This window comes from Dysidea avara, chromosome 4 (assembly GCF_963678975.1).
Source record: "Dysidea avara chromosome 4, odDysAvar1.4, whole genome shotgun sequence".
Taxonomy (NCBI): Eukaryota; Metazoa; Porifera; class Demospongiae; order Dictyoceratida; family Dysideidae; genus Dysidea; species Dysidea avara.
This window is the reverse complement of record NC_089275.1, coordinates 38,716,661-38,744,293: the sequence shown is the minus strand read 5'-3', so window position 1 is coordinate 38,744,293 and position 27,633 is coordinate 38,716,661. Positions and strand designations below refer to the sequence as shown.

Here is a 27,633-nt window from a genome sequence, read left to right as displayed (position 1 = left end):
GCTGTTAAGTGTTGTGAATGCTCATCCCAGGACCTTCTTCAAGACTACAACCCAATTAGCCTCTCTCAGAATCCCCCGAACCAGGGGGCTCTCTTGGGAATGAACTTCCATTCTACCCCAGTCTTAGCTAAGGCATTAGTAAGTGAGGGTGAGGAGAATAAGGATTTCAATTCCTCAGCAGCTGACAGAAAGGTTGAAGCGTTGTCTGAGAGTACAAGACGTGGTAGGGATCTCCTGCTACTATAGCGTCAGAAGGCCTGTAGAATGCACTCTACAGTGAGATCCGTTACAACTTCAAGGTGTACTGCATGACTCACCGCACATGTAAATAGGCAAATGTACACCTTACTTTCTCCTCCTCTGTTGCCTCTCACATACAATGCGCCGGTGAAATCAATACCAGTGACTTCAAAGGGCAAAGACTGCTGTACACAGGCCTTCACAAGTGGTGGAGGATCTGGTGCAGTGTATGGTTGACCTCATATGGTGGACAAGGCAGTGATCCACATCTTCCCTCCACTGGGTAGAATATTAGACCATCCCTAATAGGGCTCACAGTACTGAGATGAAGATCTAATCTTTTTGAACTTATAAACCCATAGGTTCTTACAATGAAACAATTAATGCATTAGCTATAATAAGTATAGGTACATGTAATATCTATCAATTGATCTAGATGCATATTATTATACTTGTCGTGTTCTTTACTACTAAAATTCCCAAATTTCTTGCATTTTAATAATAATATGTGAACAATTCATCAGCCTTTAAAATAACTATTTGAGTTACTGTATAACAGCATAACAGTTTATCTGGTACACACAGCACATGTCAGCTCCTTAGATTGGTCATATGGAGGACAAGGGAGTGATCCACATCTACCCTCCACTGGGTAGAACACCATACCATTATGGTTAGATCCTGAACCAACTGCTGCTCTGAGAGCACTATCTACACAAGTAAACTGGGAACGATAATGAGTCCAACGCTCAGCCATTAAGTATCCATAGTATTCTGTGGTCCATCCAAAGGGACATCTGTACTTAGCAGGTAACATGAAGACTGTAGAACGTTGACCGACATAGCATACTGCACAAGGTATATCATTATGATTTGCAGCACTTTTGAAGTAGTCTGTTTTATATTCTGCTCCATACATGGTTGCAATATCATTATGTGATCCAGGTATAGTTGTAAGGTAACTGGGATTTAAAGGTAAGCATTGTGGGTTACTACCACCACCACTGTCCTCATAAGATGTGCCACCCACTCTTCCACTATACACCAGTTCAGCAGTTGACGGACACTGATTATGTCCCCATCTTGTATAAACAGTTCCACCAGTTCTCTCTTCCTTATCTCCTTTGATACCTTTTTGTCCAACACTTCCTGGTGAACCGGTTGATCCTGGCAATCCACTTTTACCCTTCTCTCCTTTATCTCCTTTTATTCCAATTTCTCCTTTGAATCCTCTTGGTCCAGGCTCTCCTCTACCATGTGGTCCTGTTGGTCCTTGAATACCTATATAAGAGTATATACATGTTAACAAAAGTTATAGGAATGAAACACTAGTACTTTTCTCTATTCCCTTATACCATCATGCAACCAGCTCTATAGGATGTATCTGTTTTGACTTACATGTACTGTACATGTGGTTTTCATGCTGAAAATTCAAAGAAATTTCTTTTGCAATGATAGATAATGAAGGTTTGGGATTTCTGGCCAAAACTATCACCCATAAACAATACCATCCTGGTGTCTTGGCAGTATTGGTTAGGTATAAAGTTCCTTCAGTGCTAACCTAAACTACAAATTAAAAGAAATATTTAATGGAATTTTCTACTGCCTGCCTGCCTGCCTGCCTGCCTGCCTGCCTGCCTGCCTTCAGATAAGCGTAACTTGAGAATGGCTAAGGCTAGATATGGGCTTAATTTTTTCACTGTTTGGCATCGCTTCGTCCAGAGATATACCTTTTGGCACACTGCAGTACATAAAATACACACATCATGGACTTACCTTTGTCCTCCTTTGTGTCCCATTTTTATTTGCTGACAGCACAAAGTGTTGATTCGCAGTAGTGCGATGCATGCCTTCTCATTTGTAAATAGGAATTGTCCATTTTTTCTGTGGTGGCTGGATTGATTGCAGAGGTGTTTCTCTTACTGCTGCTCATTGTAGCACTGTGTAATAGGCTGAACATAGCTGAAAGTGGAGCGGACTAGCCACTTCACTTTCAAGTCAGTAATTGATAGATGAGATGCACAAATTGTCCATATTTTTCATGGTGACTGGATTGATTGCAAAGGTGCTTCTCCTACTGTTCTTTGTTTGCAATGCTATGTAACTGGCTGAACATAGCTGAAACTAGCCACTTCACGTTTGAGTCAGTAATTGATACGGTACAGCTCAACTATAACTTCACTATTCCACGCGTGATCACGCATGTTTCCACGTCAGTGTATGCGTGGTTCCATTGTCACGGCCATCGTGGTCCACGCTTACTCACTCGCCTTACTTCCTAGTGAAACCATGCAGTCTCGTGGTGAACCACGCAATGATTCCATGCATGATCGTGGAGCCCTCACGAAATCCGTGAAACACGCGTGGAAACCGTGGAACCCACGCAGTAAAAAAGCAAGATGTGTCGCATTCAGGGGATCTGAGCAAGACCTTTACAGTGATTTCAAAGAACTTTACAGTGATCTCAGCACAGGAGCTCGGGAGCTAAAGCATCACACCCCTGCCCTGCACAGCGAATATATTAGAATTTAATTGCACGTGATCTTCTAACCACAATCACCACGTGCCTTGAACTGAACGGTTCGAAAGAACACTCTAGCACTTAGAATGGTCAGGACCTCTGAAAGACGTGTATCTGAAGGTAAGTTTAGGGTTTATAGTTTTCGTTGAGTACTTGGAAGTCGATGTTAAGATTGTACCTGTCATTCTAATTCTTTTTCTAGGATCTGCCAAGCCAAAGGCTTTGGTGGACTTCGGCGATGGGGGAACTAGCGTTATCCGGAGCAATCAAATTATTGAAGGAAACATCAACGATGGGAAATGCCGAGTTATTTGTTCGGACAAGGAGTATGAAGCTGATTTATTGTTTACAGGTGATGTATAATTCATGTTTGCATAGCACTAGCAATCCTTCGAGGGAGGCTATAAAACACGGAATAGCGGAACAGCGACTTTGCGGAAATTTTATTTAGCGATTTTTGCCACTATATGTAGGGCGTTCAAGGGATAATTATATATTCTACTTCAGTGACCTGAAGTCTGTCAACAAGCGGCCATAACTTTGCCGGAAGTAGTGCAGCCCTTCATTAAAAAATAGCCACCATCTTGCTTAGAAGGATGAGGCAAGTCTATTGAACCAAAATTTGAGGCCGTAGACTATGTTTCAAGGAAGAAAGCCTCCAGGTGTTAATGGCCTTTGCTGCATTCTGCATTATTCCAATTGCTAAACCTTGTGGTCTTAAAGTACTTTTTGAGTAGACGAGAGAGAAGGTACTTTGATAATTAATTTAAAAAATATAAAAGTAGTGGGACAGAGGAAATTGTACAAGTGGTATCATATATACTGTGCTGTGATCTGTGACCATGGTCTAAATGATTGAAATAAAAAATTGATTTAAGATGATCTCAAATCAAACTTGAAATTGTATATATGTGCATAGGTAACTACTTAGAGTGTGTTAGAGAGCAAGCAGACACCGAGAAGAAGGAGAAGAAACAACCAAAGAGAAAAAGAAAACGTTTAAAGGTAATTGAATTGTAAATTGGATATCTCATGTACTGTTACACTCTTGTACTGTAGCATGATGATGGTGGTGAAAAGAACAAGAAACCAGCAGTAAGTTACAGTGTATTATGTTTTGCTCGTAACTATTATGATCCGTGCGTCATCAAAATTATGCATTTTCTATTACGTAATTATGCATTCTTTTGTCTATAAAGGAAGCTGCTGGCTTTAGTGCCGGTACTATTGTGCATCAAAATATTTGTCTTTCTATATTACACAACACTATGCAACTTGTAATAGTGAAGGGCTAACTGGTTTGTAGAAATAGGGCTGTTTGCTTGCCACCTTGAGCTTAAACGGAACGCCAATTGAACAAAAACTTTATTTTGTCCACTACTGTACAGGGATATAGCGAAATTTGGCTTTATTATTTTATTTAGAGTATACTGTGTAATTGAAACTCCAACTGAAAGGCTTGTTGATTGGTGTCAATGGCACTAGTGGAATAAACTTGCTGACCTATGGCATTTGCATGGTATCATGCTTCTTCAGCAATCAGGTGCATTGGCCAGGATCAAATCATTTACACATTATGTGATTACAGCCTATTGCATCATCACTTTAAGCAGTGTGCTTGGCGAGTGTATTCCAGTAGGACACTCTCTTTCTCTATATTATACACTCTTGCCATTATGTATTGGTGGGTTTGAGAGATATTTCCACTTATTAGACTGACAAGATGACAGTAGATGAAGCAAAGAGAGGGAGTGACAAGGGAGATGAAACAAAGAGAGGGGGTGACAAGGTATGCCATGTTGTCATGCAAATACACTATACTCTTATCTTTATGTGATGTAAAACAATTTTTCAAATACCTTACAGGATCCTTTTATAATTGATGTCAGTGAATTTCCTCCCTGCTCACCTAGATCAAAAGTAAGGATTAGCATTTAGTAGTAAAACCTATTTTGTATGTGGTTGCTGTATATCAAGATCTGTATGCTCGTTGTACGTTGATTTGCAAAGTGAATAAATTTGTGTGCATTCTTTTCTTGAGCTATTCTTCGTTTGACCATTGTTTTTAGCAGTTGGCTTTTAGTAATTTAATAAAAGTACTATCAACACGCGTGATTGTGCTGTCTCTATAACTAAGCAGATTTAAAAGTTCATTGTAGAGTGGATTCTTTATGAGCATTCAACATAAAAATCAGACCGATGATTTTGCCTTCCCCATTGAATATTCTGCAGATGTGTGGAGTGTATATGCTTAATATTTATGAATTGTTTTCAACATAAATTTTGGTGATTCAGTTATTCTGTTTCTGTTATTCCATGTTTTCTCGAGTTACTAATGCGATTTTGGTGTTTTATTTTCTAATATATGTACTTGTAGCATCAAGAACCTGAATGTTCACTTGAAGAAGATGACAAAAACTCGGTAAGCACAATTCATACTTTCACTGTGTGCATGCTTGCATTTGAATTTCTTATGTGCACGGTGTATGATCACTGATTGGCTTTACAGACTCTAGCTGTTCAGTAAGGGCATTCGGTGAAATAGGACGTTTAGTATAATCCAAGGATGACGGCTATTAAAATTTAAGGGCAGCTTTAGTGCACATTTTATTTTGTGGCACTGCTGTTTACATTAACAACTCAAAAGGCTGGCGACTTGTTCGTAGTAAAGTGTTCAAAGTCTAATGCATTGAACTATAGTCCATTTGTGTTCCACTAGGCTCTTTTGCTGGTGATTCCAACTCCACTCTTTCAGCCGCCGTCATTACAAAAATATCAAGTGCAAGCGGAATGGAAATTCCGTTGCATAAAACAGAAATGGGTAATTCATTTTTGTCCACTACTGTACTTTATGACTGTGCTACAAATTATATTCATCAAACAACAAATATTTCTACCTACATGGGGAGTAATGCAGCTTTTAATCTTGCTCCTTAGGCCTATCTTATTCATTGTTATACAATATCATTTACATATGTTATATGTTGCAATGCTTTTGTTTGTACTATAGGCTGTTGACATTACAAAGAAAATGATAATTCACGATTTTGATGGCAAACAGGTTCATGTGTGTATAGGATATTTGCTATAGGACAGTCGCTTTGGGCTAGTTTGAAATTTTGGTGTAGTAGCATCTTGAAAATGCTTTAAAAGGTTTTGCTTCGAGCTCTATGACCATTTAACAGCACTGTTTTGCTTCGAGCTATATGACCATTTAACAGCCCTGTAAAATACACAGCTGGCCTCTCAGGCTACTAGGAATAGCATAGTGCTTTGTGTTTACAATGGGCGTGTCCCCTTAGTACGATAGTAAAAACAAAGACTACAAGAGCAACTTATGTGCTTCAGACAATGAATTTTGATTTAAAAATAGACTATAAATTACCCAAGAAGATAGTACTCATCAATTTTGTGCATAAAACTTGTTTTGAAATGAGCATTGCTTAGCACAAAGCGGAAGCATTAAGGACACACGTGATTAACCTGTAACACAGCTTAATGCTACCATAGATTGTGTGGAGCATTTTGTCTAAGACTTTTTCACTATTCACGACATTGGTATGGACTGGGATCACAGCTCTCCGCATAAAGAATGCTAACCAAAAAGTCCTGCCTCCTCTGGAGGAATGATCTCGTCTCAGAAGGATTTTCTGCATTGACATGTGTCCCAGTGCTGTATGATCACGTGATCATTCTAACCTGGTAGCTAAAGGCTTTGCTTTTTGTGTAAACTTTTAAGAGTAGATAGTGTATTACTGTGCTTTTGTTATCTCATGTTGCTAATTATGCCTACATTTCATATTTTTAGATTGATATAAATGACATTGCTGAATCGATGGAAAATTTGAAGGCAGAAATCCGAAGATACAATGATGAACAGGTGAATTGATTTTAAATGTGTACTGTTACGGACTGGCACTGTAGTATTGGGAAGATAAACAATCCTGATGTGTTTTGCAGCAATTTTAACTATACATGTGCCATCTTTTAAAATTTTATGTATCGAAATTTTAACATTGTAATGAACTACTGTACGTACCGTGGCGAAATGTAAAAATTGGCGATTTGATGACAATTTGCCAATTCTGCCAAATTTAGTTCTCCGCCAAAATTTGTTGCTATAATGTCCCAAATACTTATGTTGCAGCACCGATTTACTTATAGCCGATGTACATTTCAGCAAAATAAATTCAGCTCCTGCAAATGACATTCTTGCCAATGTTTGTTGTTACACGGTACATCTTATAGCTGGATTATATTAACATGTACTGTAAAAAGTATTTAGCACAGTCGAACATGTTACCATACCATCTTAAAGATATTGACATTGTACAGAAGTGTCTATTGGTGATAGCATATATAAGGTTTTTTTCAGTGTGCTCACTTACCAGGGAGTTAGGGCATGAGGTCATAACACATATGAATTCGAAGATAATTAAAATTCTAACAATAATTATGCTACACACTACTACCAAAGTCTCTCCCTGATTTTGGGAGTTGCAAATCCAGTAGTCTGTCCAGTGAATGGATACACCCTCCCTCATATATATAGTATGTGTAACAGTCATAGTGAGTCAAGTTAATATTTTGTAAAACATTTGTATACATACGTATGTATGAATACATTGGACTAATTTGTTATCTTGCTAGGAATTTCGATTTGAGAAAATCCTTCTTCAACTAGAGAGTGTTTGTAAGAGTGTTAGCACACTTACCAGCTCAGGTATGATTAAAGTCCTAGAAATTTAGCCTGTTATGAAACACCTAGGCAATGGATCCGACACAACCCCCCAATCATACCGCCAGGGTGACCAACTACCATCGGCTCAATCAGGCTACCAATCCTTTAAACAAGATTACCAGCCCTATGGACAAGAGGAACAAGGGGACTACCAGTCCTATGGACAAGAGGAACAAGGGGACTACCAGTCCTATGGACAAGAGGAACAAGGGGACTACCAGCCCTACGGACAAAGGGAACAAAGGAACTACCAGTCCTATGGACAAGAGAAACAATGGGACTACCAGCCCTACAGACAAGAGGAACAAGGGGACTACCAGTCCTATGGACAAGAGGAACAAGGGGACTACCAGTCCTATGGACAAGAGGAACAATGGGACTACCAGTCCTATGGACAAGAGGAACAAGGGGACTACCAGCCCTATGGACAAAGGGAACAAAGGAACTACCAGTCCTATGGACAAGAGAAACAATGGGACTACCAGCCCTACAGACAAAGGGAACAAGGGAACTACCAACCCAATGTACAAGGGGAACAAGGAGCCTATCAGTCCTGTCAACAAGGAGCCTATCAGCCCTATCAACAAAGGACCTGCCAGCCCTATCAACCAGGGACCTGCCAGCTCTATAAAGGAGGGAAGAAGCCAGTCAACAGCAGGCAGGAACAGGCAGTCAACAACCTCCAGCAATTAACCAGTCACCCGGTACATATTTGTATCTCAATCTGTTTATTCAACTAGGAGTAAACCATAGAATGGCCTGGAAGACTTATTTAACTGTACATGTTTGACAGAACTAGCCGTGCTAAAATGTAGCGATACCGGTAGAGATTTAATCTGTTATGGGTATACAACTGAGTCAGGAATTATACACTATTTTATGCGTAGGTGTAGATGACCTCCCTTCACTTTTTATCTCCATTATCCCTAATCGAATGTAGAAGTCCCGATGCTTATAACCCTAGGGTTATTACACAAACAGTTACAATAACCTGTACAGAAATACAAGTATGTGCAAATACATGTAGTACAGCTTTATACTTGATATATATTTATTTAGTAAGTTATCATTTGTGTAAAATGTTAATTGTAATATGTATTTATTGTAGGAAGATGAGCCGATCCCCCCCAGCAAGCTCGTCCCCATGATCATGAGGCATAAAACCAGAAGATCTCTAGCCGCAGCAATGGTGGATGAGCTTGTGGATGCTACCACCAGAATTAACAGTAACGTTAATGGGAGGGGGAAAGATAAGGTGACTGGGAAAGAGAAGCAAAAACTAGACCCCAAGATCATATCTTATGTAAAGAAGAAAGTTTTTGAAGTTCACCCCTCAGAAAAACTAGCTGATGAAGAAAGTGACTGGCATGACTGTATAGTTAAAATTGATGACCAGGGGAGGGAGCTTAAAAGAAAATTGAAAAAGCAGTCAGAAGTTTAGAACAACCCAATGTAGTGATTTAGGCATAATTTTTGACATGATGTGGAACAGTATATATTGTATTGTATATAAATTATAGTTAATATCCACTTGGATCACCTTCCACCTGAATTATCTTCGGAATCACCTTTTTCAAATGGCTGATATACTTCCGGCACACTTCAGGCGTTAGAGTCCGCCAAAACTGTTTAATCCCTTGTTTCAGTTCAGCTAGATTCTTTGGTTTGGCGGAGTTTCTTAGGTATTGCTTTAGGGATCCCCATACCAGTTCGACTGGGTTTAAATCAGGCGATTCAGGTGGCGTGTACCACCAATTTACTCCTTTATTTTTCAAAAAATATTCAATGTATTTTGAGGAGTGCTTGGGATCGTTATCTTGGTACAATCTATGGTGGTCTGGGAAACGTTCCTCTATAAATGGCAACAATCCTGCATTGTACACTGCTCCAAGGCGCTCGGCATTCATAATGCCAGAGAAAATGACCAGTTGGGTTGCTCCTCAGGCAGAGATTCCACCCCAAATATGCACTTTAATGGGGTGTTTTGCCCTCTGCTTCAATACTCTTGGCTGCATCCTTTTACGAAAGCAAATTCTGCTGTGTTGCTCAAGCTGCACAGTTGACTCATCACAGAAAATGACATCCTGAAAATTTTCAGTAGTTCTTTGTTGCTCTTTGCACCAAATCAAGCGTTTTCTTTTATTAAGCTAAAGTTTAAAAACACATCATTTTAAAAGAGTGAATAATGGCTTGGGAGCTCTAGCTACATACATATTTGTGTGCTTTAGGTGATCTGTAGGTATCACCTAGAGCTGTACATACAAGTACAATAATATGTGTCAGATTCCCACTAGTAGTTTTGAGATGCTAGTCCAAACTTGTATGGTATGTTAAAACATTGTGGATATATTGACATGATATGATATAGTCACAAATATAATGCATGATGTCAAGCAGTCATAAGAATGATGAGATAGTGAAGTGCTGATACAATATGCAGGCCATAAATTTATGCAACACATGCATTTAACTTTTTGAAATATAATAATAACAGCACACACCTCACGTATCAACTGGCAGTAATGAGGCCTTGTACACACCCAGCCTAGATTTCTTCGCACCCGCTTGATGGTGGGAATGGAAACTTCAAGATCTGGCCACTTTCCCAGAAGCAAATTCTTCATCGCTCTAGCTGTAACCTCATCATTCGCACGCAGCCTTTCCTCCATAAATCTTTTCATCTCTTCTGTTAAAATTTGAGGCATCTTGCGGCGTGGCAGGTCCCTAATAGTTCCTTTCAGGCGATACTTCTGCACTAAATTGTACAGCGCTCTAGGGCTTACATCTACTTTTTCGGCGTCCAGTCTCTTACTGATCTCCAACACCGAATAATCAGAATTATACAACGATATCACCCTGCGTCTGGCCTCATACGACAAACGAGGCATGGCAAATCCCTGACTCCAAATAATGCCTTATTTCCGGCTTTCTTCGTAGGGCAAGCACCAATAATTTGCACCAACACTTTTCAGCGATTAGTAAGTACGTACGTATGTAGTATATACGTAGTATGCCTATTCTAGTGAATTGACAAATTAAATAACTAGCTGAGCTGTGAGCTACGTACGTAGCTATGTACTAGTCTTGGAAAGAACGAGTCCGTGATCACGCCACGCAAATCACGCGAAAATCCTCGCAAAACTCGGAGGTATCACGAGTTGACAGTGCTTGTTTGCGTGGGTTATTTTACCGTGGAATTTGTGTTTTCCACGGATCGTAAAGCATGCTTCCACGCGAAATCACGCGTGGTTCCATGCGTGGAGCTCCATGCGTGTGTGAAGTTGTAGTTGAGCTGTACCGTAGTTGGGTTGCACATTCAGATGAAAACTTAACTCTGGTGCTATTCTTTCTTTTGATGCGGTATACGAGTGTTCACCAGTCATAACATTGTTACAGAAAATAAACAAACCAGTATAAGGAAAAATTTGGAATTTTAAGTTAATATAGACTGAAGTAGGGATTAAATGTTCACTAGTATATCTGCAGGTGTAGGTGACCTCCCTTGTTTCCCTACTCTTTTCTATCATCCCTAATTGAACTTAAAATTCCTAATTATTTTTTTCCTTTGTACTTGTTATATTTTCCCAGGTATATAGCTGAACTTTGATCATAAAGCCATCCAATCAGGTATGTAGACTTAAGGGTGGCTGGGGCAGAGAGCTGCAAATATGAATGTGCATGAGACCCTACATCATGGGGAATATGGTAAAAACATTGGTTATAGACTGAAGCATAGGTCCAGTAATATACCTGCAGCTACATATTGACAACCTCACTTGTTTCAATACTTCAGCTATAATTTTCTTGTTCCACTACTTTCTTTTCTTTGATTTCTAATTTAACTTAAAAGATCCAAATTTTTCTATTTACTTGTATAATAGACATTATGACCTTTAATAAACACACACTACATGAATATAATACTAGTATACTAGACCATGCATATGCACACATTGTTAATAAAGGAGCTTACATAATTTACCATAGTTTGGCATAGTAGACTTGCTATATATAATAGTAGGCTTCTTACAACAGTGGAGCTAGTTGACAATGGATTATGGGACTTAGTAAAGTATTTCCATATATATATATAATCCATAGCACTTGTATGTTTATATCGCAAATGTAGGAGCAACATTACCTACTGCCATCCATCACTGAAGTCGTGAGGTATGACTAGCATAAAATGAATCCAGTGGGTGGACTCTTACTGGCAGGGGTGAATGATCACTCAGCGCAGTGTAGGCTATTAGCCTGCAATAACCATGACATGTCAGTGTATCATGCAGATTATACTGTATATTCACCTCGGATAAACATTTGTGCTGATGACATAAAATTTTGACTACTATTTTAAAGTTTGAAATTAGTAACTTTCTCTCTGAACATGATAACTAAGTACTGTACCAGTTTTATCATTCATGTAAAAATTCCTGGAGATTTCCTGAACTTTACAGAATTGTTATAATTTATATAGAAAAGGAGATACACAATAATTTAAGACAATGTATTTTCGGGCTATAAGATTGGTTTAGTCAGATTCAGTCGCACATCTGTGGTTTTGGGTGTATATGATACAACCAATGGCTCCTTTGAAGTTTGACATCATAATTATGAACATACTAGTGCTCTTAAGAATTAATTTAAAAAATGAAGCAAGATCCAAGTGTTAAATGTATAGTGGAACACGATATCGGTATTATACTGTAACATAGCTTTGTGGTAAATTAAAATTCCTACTTTGACACCAAACAGAATATTTGTTATGACATACCAATGTGGGGATTTCTCCAAGGGGCTATATTTTAGTATCATGGGTGTGAGTGATTTGCCTGATATGTATGCCCAAAGTCCGAGGGCTGTGGGAATACATATGAGGCAGACAAATCATGAGTGCCCATGTTACAGCTAATATGTAACACTTCCATTCAGGCTGATAGCCTTGATGCCAATACGAATGTAACCACTGGATTCATTTTATATGCATGCCTGAAAGATTTGATTATGGTTAGGCATCAAGTAACACTGTAGCTACGATTGTTATAATAAACAGACGAGTCCTACGGATATCATTGAAAAGTCGAGTAGGGCAAATTTTTGGGAATTTACAAGTGTTTTAATGCTTTCGCATTGTTTAAAGACTAATCACTACATATACTAAAGACCTAAAGATGTAAGCTTCATTATAGAGTGGTTAACTCATGTCGTCTGTAGTGTGGACGTGTCTGCATTCAAAATGTGTCAAAATGCTTGTGAATGCACTGTAAGACTAGTTCTCACCTTTGAGTAACATATACCAACTTGTAGAACAGCAAGGATACTGAAGCACCTTCATTTGAGTGCTTCTTGTGGCAACACTTCAATTTGTGTCAATCATCATGTGGACAGTAAATTATTCCCACAATCGATTTTTATCTGAGCTTGCATAAAACAAACAGAGGGCGGTACCACTACCTCATCCAAATCAAGGCTATGCTTGCTTTGAATAAAGTGGCTTGCTCTTTTAGAAATGCATCCACTTTCCCGGGATACATTTCAGTGTACACCAGTGTACATTTAGATGTATCCCTTTAAAGAGGTGTACAAGGCAAATGTATCCTCTGGAATTCCTTTGATCTGAGGTGTCAAAGTGTTACATATATTATTTAAGGTTTAAAAGTAGAGTCCAGGAGATAAAAAGCAGTGAAACTAGAGATGAATGATAGTACAGTTAGTAGCTCTGTGAGCAAATCTCTATTATTGGCATGGTATAACAATTATTGTTTTCAATGCTAAAGTAGGGGTTTTCCCACTGAGCTATGCTGTAATACTATCATTTATCTATTGTTTCACTATATTTTATTGCTTGGATCTCTATTTCATCTTTAAATTAATACTACTAGATTTTTGCTATAGCACAAGGCTAAACACTTGCATGCGACTGTTCTATTAAGGTGACTGCTGTATTTGAGTATCTCAAGTCTGTGTCTCTATAAATAATGTGTCTATATTATCTATGGAATCTCTAAACAAACAAGGGGTATGGTCAGCATGTTCAAGTAAATAAATTGGTAAGAGGTGTGGTCTTGCTATCAATAAACCGCAAGATTTCCTAATGCAAACAGCCCTCCAAATTCAGCTTAATTTCTTCTTCATTTAGGGAGCTCACACTTTACAAAATCATTATAAAATGCAAAAGTATAGCTCAATTTTCTTGAATTTTAGTATACTTTAAGAATGTAGCTGTTGTGGCAAAACCACGCAGCAAATTTGGCACAAATCTTATAAATAGTCATAGAGCTATGGATGACTATTTGCATTAAAAAGGCCAAATTTTGTCATGCCTACAGGGTAAACTGCTAATGGGAATAAATGTGATATTGCAGGAACTTGAGACAAATGACAATGTTCACAAAATAGTAATGAGTTCCTGTGGAGAAGACTATCATGAATACAACAAATGGAGAAATAGCTATGACACTATTGGACAGAAGGCCAGTTTAACTCTTGTAAGCAGACATTGCTCCAACAATATGATGAAGGAATCTACCTGCTGTTAGAAGCTCAATGGGCAGCTCTCTACTGTATTTTGGAAATGTTTTTGGCAGTGTGAATATGCCAAACAGGACGACATACTCTAGCACATGTATCTGTAATCAGAATAGATTTATTGATGTAGAAGCATTGAACAAATGAAGAAAGTTAAGCATCCTTTAGCTTTAGCTGAAATGTATCGCACAAAAACAGCCAAGTTGTGAAAAAAGTGAGGCCTTAAAAGCCTGAGTGGAAAATTTGTGAAATCAAAAGTAGCAGTACAGAAATGGCTACGATGATGTTAATGCTATTAAATTTTAACAATGTGCACAGCCATTACTAAACTTTATCACAGTGAAACCTGTCTATTCCGGTCATCATGGGGGACAAAAGTTTCTGATCTCATTAAGGAGGTGGCTGCATTAAGCAGGTCACTTTGTACATGGTTGGTGGATGTGGGGATTTTTACAATGGCCAGTTTAGACAAGTGACCTCTTTATGCAGTTACCTGATTAGACAGGTTTCACTGTAGCACTAACTACATTGCAGCCATTTCTTGGCTGCCACTTTTGATTTCACAATTTTTTCACCCAGGCTTTTAAGGCTGCATTTTTTCACAGCTTAAATCACGATAATTACGGGTAAAGCTGTAGTCCGTCTTTATGCATGGAAATGGGATAGTTACGAACAGTTACAAACTCATACCCGTATATGGACAATTACGAGTTTTGCTAAAGTGTCACGATTCTACTAGTATTGTATTAAAGAATGTTTATCGAGCAGAGTGACAGGAAACGGCGAAAGAGAGCTTGGGTATATTGCGAACATTGCAATCGAACAGTTTCAGTACCTTGACTTGGCACCGCCACAAGAAATTCCAGCTTATGCCAGACGAAGGGACATCATTAATCAGTAGCAGCAGTAGCTCGAGCGATGAAAAATTTTGTTGTTGAAGCTCACCATATAGACTTGGAGGAAAGTGATCGTAAAGAGGAAGACACATACTGTGTGTACGATACAGCGATGTAACAGGCACTTATGAATGTCTACTAGCACCTGTCCAAGTAAAGGGACGAGTAAAAGGACTGGATAAAGGGACTTAGGACACGAGTTAATGGCAGAGTAACTCCAAGTGATGTTGGTACATATTAGAAGTGCAATTTAAAGCTAGATTCGGCAAATCTATTAGAGCGTCTAAATTAATTATCCCGGGTTTTCTTAAGCACCTATCAACATTAAGCCCTACTATCCTCCCGGATTACTAGGTGATTAGTGGAGGATTTAGGCCCAATTTGATCAGAAACTTTGCTCCGCTAGTATTTGATTGCTTTAGGCATTTGTTTAGCTTGAAAGCTATTGGAGATTTGACCATTGGTTGTTCCCCAGTTGGTGGAGAATTAAATTTTTAGAAAAGTCAAATCCCCACCATTTATACCATTACATCTGGCATGGTGGTGGAGGTGTTGGATAACATTGATAAGGCCAGGCCAAATTAATTCACAGTTTATCGTCACCGCTCGCATGGGTTTTCAGGAATAGAGCAATAATTCCATAATTCATTATTTCTCATGTGATAATTATTGCTTACACTTCTGAACTCGTTTTTGCATATTAAAACATGGTGTGTACAACAAACGTGACGATTATTCCCAGCCTGGACTCATTAGTACCTTCAATAAATGGATTTCTAAAGAGAGATTGCATAAACGAATAGCTAAGTATTAACAGTGATGTAATCAAATAAGCTCTGCAACCATTGTTAAAGTAGCTAGCAAATGTGTGAAGCTACTTTTAAAATGTTTTTCCATGTTAAAAAAGTTATGAAATATGAAAAATGACCTCCCGCCCGCATGACTTTTTCAAATATTCCGGACGATAAACTGTCAATCAACTTGGCCTGGCCTAATATAATAGCGTAATATATAGTGGCATGTAGCTTTACCACTGCATGTACTTTGCAGACAGAAGTAACCCATCTGACAGAGGCAGAGTATGACAGCTAAAATCATGATAAATACGGGGATTTCGGTAGCCCATCTTTGTAACTGAAAATAGGTAAGGACGTACTGATACGGGCTTACGTCCGTTCATGGATATTGATGGAGAACATACTGTTCTTGGAAATGATCATGATAATAACATCGACAGAACCTAGGACCATGGACTAAACCACGAGGAAAAACCAGCATGCATGATGGTGAACACTAAATAACTAGTTCAACACTGACCGCACAAGCACTATAGCCGAAGAGTGTAGAAGTCCCGTGATTTTCACTACAATGGCAGATTCGTGGATGCATAGAAACCAGAAATCACTAAATGTTACGTAGTCTCTAATAGAGTAATCACCCTAGCTAATAAAGCAGTCACTCTAATAGAGCAGTCACCCACCAACTAACATTATAATCGGGTGCAAATAAAACACTACATAGATTGTCAATAAACTACAGTTGCATTATATTGCACAATATATCACAACATCTGGATATTCAGCAAGTCTTCAAAGGCGTCATCCTCATAATGTCCAATCTTTAAATTCAGCATGAGGTTTGAGGTTGCCTAAGTTCTGATCTCCAATCTTTCGGTCGTACTTTCTTCCACTGTCTTTCTTACTAGACAATGAAGGTCTATAAAATACAGGTATTTGCACTATTTGGTGAAAATACAAAACAACCAACACACCTAGACTATGACACAGGTATCCCTTAGAAATAAAATACGCATAGCAGCAGGTCGCCAGTGCATGGATACATAACAGAAAAAATTTCACAAACCTGCAACACTCAGATACAGGTCCGTTGCCAGTGCTTGGATACACAACACACCTACAATACCCAGATACAGGTCCCCAGTACATAACACGATAGACACATCTACAACACCCGGATACAGGTCCCCAGTAGTACTGAAACGAATAGCAATTTTTACTATTCGAATAGTTGTGAACAAAACAACCAATTGTTCGATTATTCTTTAAGCATGACTAAGCACTGAAATCTTTGAGTTAAAATATTTCTACCTCTTCTAGCATGGAATTTTTGAGTGTAAATATGCCGCTTTGTTCACAATTTAAAGCTTCTAGGTTGGCTTCATCTATCTGATCACAGCTTACTAGAGTGGTAACAAATAATCAAATAGTGAGTTAACGAATCGAGTAATATCATGCCGACCGAATAGTCAATTGTCTGATTAATCATTTCAGCACTAGTCCGCAGTACATCGATACACAACACAATTGACACACCTACAAGACCTGAATACAGGTCGCCAGTGCGTGGATACACAACACAACTGACACACCTACAAGACCCGAACACAGGTCACCAGTGCATGGATACGCAACACAATTGACACACCTACAAGACCCAAAACAGGTCGCCAGTGTGTGGAAACACAGCACAATTGATACACCTACATGACCCGAAAACAGGTCGCCAGTGTGTGGATACACAACACAATTGACACACCTACAAGACCCGAACACAGGTCGCCAGTGTGTGGATACACAACACAATTGACACACCTACAAGACCCGAAAACAGGTCGCCAGTGTGTGGATACACAACACAATTGACATACCTACAAGACCTGAAAACAGGTCGCCAGTGTGTGGATACACAACACAATTGACACACCTACAAGACCCGGACACAGATCGCTAGTGTGTGGATACACAACACAATTGACTCACCTACAAGACCCGAAAACAGGTCGCCAGTGTGTGGATATACAACAACATTCATACGCCTACAAGACCCGAAAACAGGTCACCAGTGCGTGGATACACAACACAATTGACACACCTGCAAGACCCGAACACAAGTCGCCAGTGCGTGGATACACAACACAATTGACACACCTACAAGACCCGAAAACAGGTCACCAGTGTGTGGATACACAACACAATTGACACACCTACAAGACCCGAAAACAGGTCGCCAGTGTGTGGATACACAACACAATTGACACACCTACAAGACCCGGACACAGGTCGCCAGTGCGTGGATACACAACATAATTTACAAAACTACAAGACCCGAAAACAGGTCACCAGTGTGTGGATACAAAACACAATTGACACACCTACAAGACCCAAACACAGGTCGCCAGTGCGTGGATACACAACACAATTGACACACCTACAACACCCGAAAACAGGTCGCCAGTATGTGGATACACAACACAATTCACACACCTACAAGACCCGGACACAGGTCGCCAGTGCGTGGATACACAACATAATTTACAAAACTACAAGACCCAAAAACAGGTCGCCAGTGTGTGGATACACAACACAATTGACACACCTACAAGACCCGGACACAGGTCGCCAGTGCGTGGATACACAACATAATTTACAAAACTACAAGACCCGAAAACAGGTCACCAGTGTGTGGATACAAAACACAATTGACACACCTACAAGACCCAAACACAGGTCGCCAGTGCGTGGATACACAACACAATTGACACACCTACAACACCCGAAAACAGGTCGCCAGTATGTGGATACACAACACAAATGACACACCTACAAGACCCGAAAACAGGTCGCCAGTGTGTGGATACAAAACACAATTGACACACCTACAAGACCCAAACACAGGTCGCCAGTGAGTGGATACACAACACAATTGACACACCTACAAGACCCAAACACAGGTCGCCAGTGTGTGGATACACAACAGAATTGACACACACCAGCCCATAAATAACAATACAACAAGAAAGACGTTAACAGTATGTGGAATTACAACAAGGGTGACGCACATACAAGGTCTGGGAACAGGTCACCAGTTTGTTCAACTACAACATGGATAACACCAATACTTTGGAGCTCGTCTAGTTCGCCATTAACAAAATCGACACACTAAAATGTATATTAGAACACGAACCGGACTACAGAGTGTAATCTTCACGAAATTGTAGAACACGGGTCAGCATTGTACTACACCACACTGTAATGCTCACACTGGATTGCTTATCCTACGGCACTAATTAGAGTTGTCTGACAGTGTGCTTCTCACGTGATGATGTAACTGTTGAACATGGTGATGGAACTCAGCATAGAGTAACCACTCTTGTTGTTGTTGTTGTTGTGAAGTTCGCGTCGTATGCAAGCGCTTTGTAGATGGTAAAGTGCTCGTACCAAAGGATGAGTGATGGATCGACTAGTAGTCCACCATTACTTGAAGACTTCACGTGTTCAGAATATGATACGTGGAAAAGAAGTAATTTTACATGAATGATGCCTCTGAAAGACGTAGTAACAGTGGATGGAATGTGCTAGTCGCGTAAAAAGTTTCTTCCTATTGGCACTCATTAATAAGAAATTTGGACAGGAAAGTTGTTTCTAAGAGATTACCAAGAATGTTTAGTATTTGCACTGTTCAATTACAACATTATTTTATATCTAGAGCAAGCGATCGTAAATGAATTGACATTTCAGGTGATCAGCTACAACAGTTGTTAAGATCCTAACAGTGGATACATCATCAATGAGATGGTGAGTACAGAATTCTTGAATGTTCAATAATGCTTTGCTTAGATCAACAAAAGAATTGTTGGAAGCAGAAGAAGAGCTGATTAGAGAACAAATGGAAAAGAAGAACTGGCAAAGCAAAAGGGCGCTTTTGATTCAGAGGGATACGGCTATAAATACTGATGATAGTGCAAGACCTGAAAACAGTGAGATGGTGCATACAGCATTTGATTTACTAGTAGGGTGATTGTTTTGGTTAGGGTGAAACAATTCTTGGAAAGGCTGACAACAGTAATAGAAAGACTGGGACTGTATCTATATTATAACATCTTTGGGATTGGTTGTTTGAAGAAATGTTGACTGTAGTGGCAGAGAGACAGAACAAACAGTAGCACTATATGGATAAGAAAAAGACTTTGAATGATTAAATGGTATGTACAACATTCTTTTTGGAATAGTTTAAAATACAAGGCTTTGTGTGTGTAGTTGTGGAAGTTGACGTATTAAAGAGACAGACCTCGAAACGGTGAGATGATGTGTACAACATTCGTGAGTGATTTTTTCATAGCACCATAAACATTGTGTAGTTTAAAATTCAAGGCTTTGTGTGTGTAGTTATGGAAGTTGACGTATTAAAGAGACAGACCTCGAAACGGTGAGATGATGTGTACAACATTCGTGAGTGATTTCTTCATAGCACCATAAACTTTGTGTTTAGAGCAAATTTTGCTAGAAAGAATGCCAGGGAAGATGAAAAGCACTAGTAGAAGAGATAGATTCACCACTGGTGTTTACATTAAAATGGCTCCTGGACGTGTTGGAAGTGGCAGGAAAGGAAATGCCAGTATCCAAATGGTAAGTATAATATTGTTGAGGAATTGTGAGTGAAATTGTATCTTTAGAGTGAAGCGTGTACCCAACATCGTGACAGAAGTGACAGAAAAGGAATTGTTAGTAGCAAAATGGTAAGTATACTCTCTTGAGGAATTGGTCGATCAATGAACTTATGTGCTAGGAGTGAAACAGCTAGCCAACATAGTGGTAGAAAAAATGCCAGGACCATAAGTGCCAACAGCAAAATGGTAAGGCTAATATTATTAAGGGATAAGTTGGTAAATGAAATTAATTGTGTTTGGACTGAAACAGCTGAGCTACATAGCACCAACTAAACAATAGTCGAGAACCATTTGAATGGAAAGACAGTGGTACGTACATAATTATTGTATATGCAGCAGTTTATTAATATCTGTACACGTTATAGTATCAAGAGGAAGGAGGACTAGAAGTTTTTGACACACTAAGCGGAGATAATGGGAGTGACAGTGATTATGGGGGAATTGTGTTGTAAATATATTATTGCAAGTATTAAAATTTAACACGAATTTTATAACCCAAACCCGGAGTTGCGAATATAGATTAGCGATCACGTTCATGGCACAATTACGCCCATCATGACGACGCATCTCGAGATTGAGACGAGTATAAAGACGGGTCCACATCTTGAAAGGTGATTCCACCACGGGTAAGCTTGAACCTCGTCTTGGGGTTAAGTGCGAAATCCGTAGTTGTCATGTATTTGCTCAGCTACGGGTATCTTTACGGGATAATTTCGTCCCGTAATGGTCTCTTATTTAGCTGTGTTGGTTGTTTTTGTGCGGATATCACTTCATTTCGTAGTTGCAAGTTACAAAGCCAGCTAATGGATGGCTTTGATACTTTCTTTTAACTTTCCCCCCCCTTTTCTACAGGAATTGCCAAAGACTACGTGGCTATATGTATTTAAGAACTGAAATAAGATGAATTTTGAAGGCACGTTTATCCCAATGATAGCTGGGCAGATTTTAGGAATGGAGATGCCCTACCCTAGCAGAAATGATTAATTACTGTTCAAGCACTATTGAGCTATGGATACATGAAAATAGCATTTCTAGATTCTGTAAAACGAGTATGTTGCCCAACTGCACTGGCTTTACTTGGCCACATGATACATTAATTTTGATATTCCATAATTTTTGTGGTGCTTTAATAGAGCACACATTACTTCAATTCAAATTTCCACTGATCAAGACACACGGTAGTGTGTCGTGCGGCCCAAGAAGCCGGCGCGTAACACCCATGAGTATATTGACAGGAAGAAAAAAAAGGCACTTTTCGCACCTCCGTAGCTCTGTGCTGCCTTGATGAAACAAGACGATTTTTGCTGTGCACACTCCCTCCACCTACAGGACTCCACATTCCAAATTTGAGCAAAATCGCTTCAAGCGTTCCCGAGATATGCAACTTCAAAATTAGGGTAAACCACGTATAGGAAGAAGCTGAAAATCGGTAGGTGAATAGGTTAACTATTGAACCTCAAACCTTTTGTGGTTTGAAAGAAATCGAGCTAAAATCCAGGAAGATACAACGAAAACACCAACAGTGTGTAACAATTACACAATCGAGATTAGCTAATAAAGAAATGACTGCTTGCCACGCCTACCAGATAAACCGCTTGGGGTAATGCTTTGAAAATCGTTGTACAGATGGAGTAATCATCTTAGAAAGGCTCATCAATGGTGTAGAAGAATCAGACTTAAAGCCACGGAGTTATAACACGAAATCCAACTTGGTGCAGCAAGTGCGAGATCGAGATACTCTAATAGAGCAGTCATCCTAATAGAGCAGTCACTTTGAAGAGCATTCAAGAGATCAGCTGGTAACAAGTAACCTGTATAGAGATCAGCTCGAAAAAAGTCACCCTGTAGAGAGATTAGCTACAAACAATTCACCCTGTAGAGAGATCAGCTAGAAGAAGTTACCTTGCAGGGAGTTCATGCAACTATGGAAAGAGATAGTTCAGCTGGAAGAAATCACCTTGTAGAGTTCAGCTACAAAGAAACCACCATGTAGAGAGTACAGCTACAAATAAATCGCCCTGTAGAGAGATAAATAGAAGAAGTTACCTTGTAGAGAGTTCAGCTACAAAGAAACCATCATGTAGAGAGTTCAGCTGCAAACAAATAACTTGTAGAGAGTTCAGCTACAAACAAATCTCCCTGTAGAGAGATCAGCTAGAAGAAGTTTCCTTGTAGAGAGTTCAGCTTCAAACAAATCACCCTGTAGAAAGATCAGCTAGAAGAAGTCACCTTGTTGAGAGTTCAGTTACAAAGAAACCACCATGTAGAGAATTCAGCTACAAACTAGTGACCCTGTAGAGACATCAACTAGAAGATGTGACCTTGTAGAGAGTGCAGCTACAAAGAAACCATTCTGTAAAGAGTTTAGCTGCAAACAAATCACCTGTACAGAATTGAGCTTTAAACAAATCTCCCTGTAGAGATATCAGCTAGAAGAAGTTATCTTGTAGAGAGTTCAGCTCCAAAGAAACCATCATTTAGAGAGTTCAGCTTCAAGCAAATCACCTTTAGATAGTTCAGCTACAAACAAATCACCCTGTAGAGAGATCAGCTAGAAAAAGTTAACTTGTAGAGAGTTCAGCTACAAAGAAACCATCATGTAGAGAATTCAGCTACAAACAAATCTCCCTGTAGAGAGATCAGCTAGAAGAAGTTTCCTTGTAGAGAGTTCATGCAGCTGCAAACAAATCACCTGTAGAGAGTTCAGCTACAAACAAATCTCCACGTAGAGAGATCGGCTAGAAGAAGTTACCTTGTAGAGAGTTCAGCTACAAACAAATCACCCTGTAGAAAGATCAGCTAGAAGAAGTCACCTTGTAGAAAGTTTTGTTACAAAGAAACTACCATGTAGAGCGTTCAGCTACAAACTAGTGACCTTGTAGAGACATCAGCTAGAACAGTTACCTTGTAGAGAGTTCAGCTACAAAGAAACCATTCTGTAAAGAGCTCAGCTGCACACAAATCACCTGTACAGAATTCAGCTACAAACAAACCACCCTGTAGAGAGATCAGCTAGAAGAAATTACCTAGTAGATAGTTAAGCTACAAACAAATCACCCTGTAGAAAGATAAGTTAGAAGAAGTTACCTTGTAGAGAGTTCAGCTACAAAGAAACCATTTTGTAAAGAGCTCAGCTGCAAACAAATCACCTGTATAGAATTCAGCTACAAACAAATCACCATGTAGAGAGATCAGCTAGAAGAAATTACCTTGTAGAGAGTTCAGCTACAAAGAAACCACCATGTAGAGAGTTTAGCTGCAAAGAAATCACCCTGTAGAAAATTCAGCCACAAACAAATTTCCCTGTAGAAGATCAGTTAGAAGAAGTTACCTTTTATAGAGTTCAGCTACAAAGAAACCATTCTGTAAAGAGCTCAGCTGCAAACAAATCACCTGTACAGAATTCAGCTACAAACAAATCACCCTGTAGAGAGATCAGCTAGAAGAAGTTACCTTGTAGATCGTTCAGCTACAAACAATTCACCCTGTAGAGAGAGCATCTAGAAGAAGTCACCTTGTAGAGTGTTCAGTTAAAAAGAAACCACCGTGGAGATTTCTGTAATAAATATATGTATTATATATATAATTTGTACATTTACTGATAAAATATTTAAAGTACATCTACTTCATCTTTTCTTCTTCCTGTGGTAAAGAAAAAAAGATAGGTTAAAAAAGTCTCAAAGCTGGCCATAGGCCAGCTTTGGGGTATACAAATACAAAAAGAAATGAAATCTAATCCAAAACAGCCAAGCTTTAAAAAAAGTGTGTGGCCCTCACCAAGGCTATGGTGAAAAAAGATGTGAAATCCAAGGTGGCGGCCAAGAAATGGCTGTGATGGTAGGTTAATGGTAAAAATTTTAATAACGACAATTTAGGTGAATTTTGTGGCACACTTTTTTTACAGCTTGGCTGTTTTGGATTAGATATACCTACAAGTTATCATTCTAGTGTACTAAACCAGAAGTTTCATTTATAAGATAGAATTTAAGTGAGGTGAGCAACTTGGTAGAGTGGTAATGGGCTTGGGCATATAAGGGCATATAATACGTCCCTAGTTTGAAACTTGGAGAAATATTTTCAACATTTTTGTACACATTTTTACTTCTCAGTGACTGTTCTATTAGAGTATCTTGATTGTGTTTTTTACGTATTTGGTTTTGCTTTATATCTCCTTATTTAATATTCTCAGTACTTTCAAAACACAAAGGTTTGCACTATGATAGTAACTTTATGTACAGACTGATTTTCATGTTATTCCATCAAGTGGATTACCTTATAGGTGTGACAACAATTTTCAAAATCACACGTAATTCGGCTGTTCTTAGTTCGATCTGCATAAAACTTGGGCTGTAAATGTGTAACATTATGCTCTTACTGCCCCTTAAATTTGAAGTCAATTAGCTATAGCATGCATGAGTTACAGCAAGTGGAACAAAATGAAGAAAAAGAAGCCAGAAGATGAAGAATAATATGAAGAAAATAAGACGAAATTTGAAGGCACTTATCTCATGGGCTGATTCAACTCAGATTTGGAATAGGAGGTACCCTACCCAAAGGGAGTTTCTGCAGCAAAACTGGGTAATTTCCATTCGGGCACTATTGAACTACGAATGTGTGAAAACAATGTTTTCTTGGTTCTTGTAAAATGCACACTTGTCTGTCACACTTCTGCACTAGCTGTACGTGGCTGCATGACAAACTATCTGATTTATAATTTTCATTCCAATTGAGCTTTGAGTCAACAAGAACACCAAGGTATATGTCAACCATCATACCTCAAACTTTTTGTGGTTTAAAAGATAGCTGTAAAGTTACAAAGTACAAAACCAAACAACTGTAAATCACAGGGTTGAAATACTCTAATAGAACAGTCACAGCACAGGGTAAAGCAAATGCTATTTTCACAGTTTGGATAATGAAATGTTCAGATAATCAATGGCCAGATAATAGAGGGACTACTGTAAGTTTTTTTGACATTTTCATGCACACTCTATTATGTATTTTGACAAAGGTGTACATTGTATTTGAACAGATTTCTGTATAAATTATAAATGGATTTTTACTATCCAAAAATTTTCGATTATCTGAATTCACCCAGGGCCCAATAAGTTTGGATAATAGAGGGAGCACTGTACCAGTGTTCAAACCAACTGAACACTCAAATCCTTAATCACTGAGTAGCAGCTCAGTGGTTAAGGATTTGGGTATTACAGTGCTCCCTCTCCTATCTGGTACAATGCTGGTAATGCTGGTAACGCTGGTATTATCTGGCAATGCCGGTACAGTACTCCCTCTATTGTAGACCTATTATGCTCAAAATTTACCTATTATTCCTTCCAAAATTTCTCAAAATTTTCACCTATTATTCTTTTTTTATTCTTGAGTCTAGCCTATTATTCCAAACTAATTCTCATTTAGTTTCTATAGCTAGTCACTTAGTTTTCAAGATGCTGATCTACATAGTTTTGCCAGAATTAATTAATAACCACAAATGAAGTGCTCCCCCTACATCATTAATTTTTTAGCCATAAGTAGTTACAACATACTTGAAATAGCTGTTTGCAGACTGCTTCAAATATTTTATATTATTGGTGTATTAAAGCTATGGTTGTAGCAAAGCTATGGTTGTAGCTACATACTAAGTAATGATCAAAGACTTTAAGATGATACACTGGAATTAGATGTACAAGTTTCAGAATTGCAGGTAATCATGCAGTTGAATCCCTGATGCGGGCTGTAGATTATTAACATGAAAAGATCTGACTGCTCTATCAGAGTGTTTGATAGTTCTATTAGAGTATATCGATCTTTTAAAGGCTTTCAGCTCCTGTTCAGCCAGCACTCATATACTAATGTCAGCTATATATCACTCTTAGTAGTTTAACTCTTTATTCTAGCTTAATCAAGAATAGACATGCCCCTTAATTCCACTGATTATTCCCATGGGAATCCGATAATTCTAAAATTATGCCTTTACCCATCCTATTATTCTGAAATCATTCTCACCAAATTGGTGACCTATTATTATCAAATCGGTGACCTATTATTCTCAAAATTATGCCAGCATAATAGGCTGGGCTATTTTATTTTTGCTTTACTGTGCAAATATTATACATGATTATAATGTGCAAATACAATTACTTGGGTTGGCATAGAACTGATCTAGAATTAGCTGTATGGGGGGAGCTTAATTGCAGAGGGGAAAAGGAAAATTTTCATATGAGTCAATGTTTTTACTATTATTATTATCTAATCCAAAACAGCCAAGCTGTAAAAAAACAGTGCGGCCCTCAAGCGGCACAAAAATTCACCTGAATTGTCGTTATTAAAATTTTTACCATTAACCTACCATCACAGCCATTTCTTGGCCGCCACCTTGGATTTCATATCTTTTTTCACCATAGCCTTTTTGAGGGCCGCACTGTTTTTTTACAGCTTGGCTGTTTTGGATTAGATTTCATTTCTTTTTGTATTTGTATACCCCTAAGCCAGCCTATGGCCGGCTTTGGGACTTTTTTAACCTGTCTTTTTTCTTTACTACAGGAAGAAGAAAAGATGAAGCAAACGTACTTTCTGATTTTATCAGTAAATGTACGAATTACATTTAAATAATACATTTGTTTATTACAGAACTCTCCATGGTGGTTACTTTGTAACTGAACACTCTACAAGGTGACTTCTTCTAGCTGCTCTCTCTACAGGGTGAATTGTTTGTATCAGAACGATCTACAAGGTAACTTCTTCTAGCTGATCTCTCTACAGGGTGATTTGTTTGTAGCTGAACTATCTACGAGGTAACTTCTTCTAGCTGATCTCTATACAGGGTGATTTGTTTGTAGCTGAATTCTGTGCAGGTGATTTGTTTGCAGCTGAGCTCTTTACAAAATGGTTTCTTTGTAGCTGAACTCTCTACAAGGTAACTTCTTCTAACTGATCTTTCTACAGAGCAATTTGTTTGTGGCTGAATTTTCTACAGGGGGATTTCTTTGCAGCTGAACTCTCTACATGGTGGTTTCATTGTAGCTGAACTCTCTACAAGGTAACTTTTTCTAGCTGATCTCTCTACAGATTGATTTGTTTGTAGCTGAACTCTCTACAGGTGATTTGTTTGCAGCTGAACTCTCTACATGATGGTTTCTTTGTGGCTGAACTCTCCATAAGGTAACTTCTTCTAGCTGATCTCTCTACAGGGAGATTTGTTTGTAGCTGAACTCTCTACAGGTGATTTGTTTGCAGCTGA

General features: G+C 38.8%; 2 protein-coding genes and 1 long non-coding RNA gene across 7 annotated transcripts in view; 2 read left to right on the top strand and 1 right to left on the bottom strand.

Annotated features, from left to right (window-relative positions):
- Positions 1-693: 693 nt before the first annotated feature.
- Positions 694-27,633, bottom strand: part of LOC136252056 (short-chain collagen C4-like) — a 78,928-nt gene continuing 51,988 nt past the window's right edge. Inside the window, exon 5 of the mRNA XM_066044411.1 lies at positions 694-1,521. Coding sequence (XP_065900483.1) covers positions 809-1,521 — 713 coding nt within the window. The 3' untranslated portion in view covers positions 694-808. The remainder of the gene's footprint in view (positions 1,522-27,633) is intronic.
- Positions 2,763-9,038, top strand: LOC136252054 (probable serine/threonine-protein kinase kinX). Of its 5 annotated transcripts, none has more exons than XM_066044406.1 (12): positions 2,763-2,881; positions 2,964-3,113; positions 3,681-3,766; positions 3,821-3,856; positions 4,476-4,521; positions 4,629-4,681; positions 5,139-5,183; positions 5,772-5,822; positions 6,570-6,641; positions 7,412-7,484; positions 7,530-8,206; positions 8,611-9,038. In XM_066044406.1, the coding sequence occupies exons 1-12, from the start codon at positions 2,848-2,850 to the stop codon at positions 8,941-8,943; spliced, it is 1,656 nt and encodes a 551-aa protein (XP_065900478.1). In that variant the 5' UTR covers positions 2,763-2,847; the 3' UTR covers positions 8,944-9,038. The 5 variants fall into 5 exon arrangements, with proteins under 5 accessions (XP_065900478.1, XP_065900480.1, XP_065900479.1 ...); XM_066044405.1 differs by having other exon boundaries at positions 2,764-2,881; positions 4,476-4,550; positions 4,628-4,681; XM_066044408.1 differs by lacking the exon at positions 4,629-4,681 and having other exon boundaries at positions 4,476-4,550.
- LOC136252058 (uncharacterized) lies at positions 19,483-20,412 on the top strand. Its single transcript, XR_010699327.1, has 5 exons — positions 19,483-19,703; positions 19,758-19,928; positions 19,984-20,046; positions 20,113-20,152; positions 20,216-20,412. It is a non-coding gene; the product is annotated as an uncharacterized lncRNA (long non-coding RNA).

What these genes read in the sequence shown, in the direction of transcription:
- LOC136252054 (XM_066044405.1), top strand. Translation starts at nt 2,848, where the DNA reads ATGGTCAGGACCTCTGAAAGACGTGTATCTGAAG. An exon ending in CCTGCTCACCTAGATCAAAA is followed by an intron (nt 4,682 to 5,138) that starts GTAAGGATTAGC and finishes ATGTACTTGTAG; the next exon opens with CATCAAGAACCTGAATGTTC. An exon ending in AGCAATTAACCAGTCACCCG is followed by an intron (nt 8,207 to 8,610) that starts GTACATATTTGT and finishes TATTTATTGTAG; the next exon opens with GAAGATGAGCCGATCCCCCC.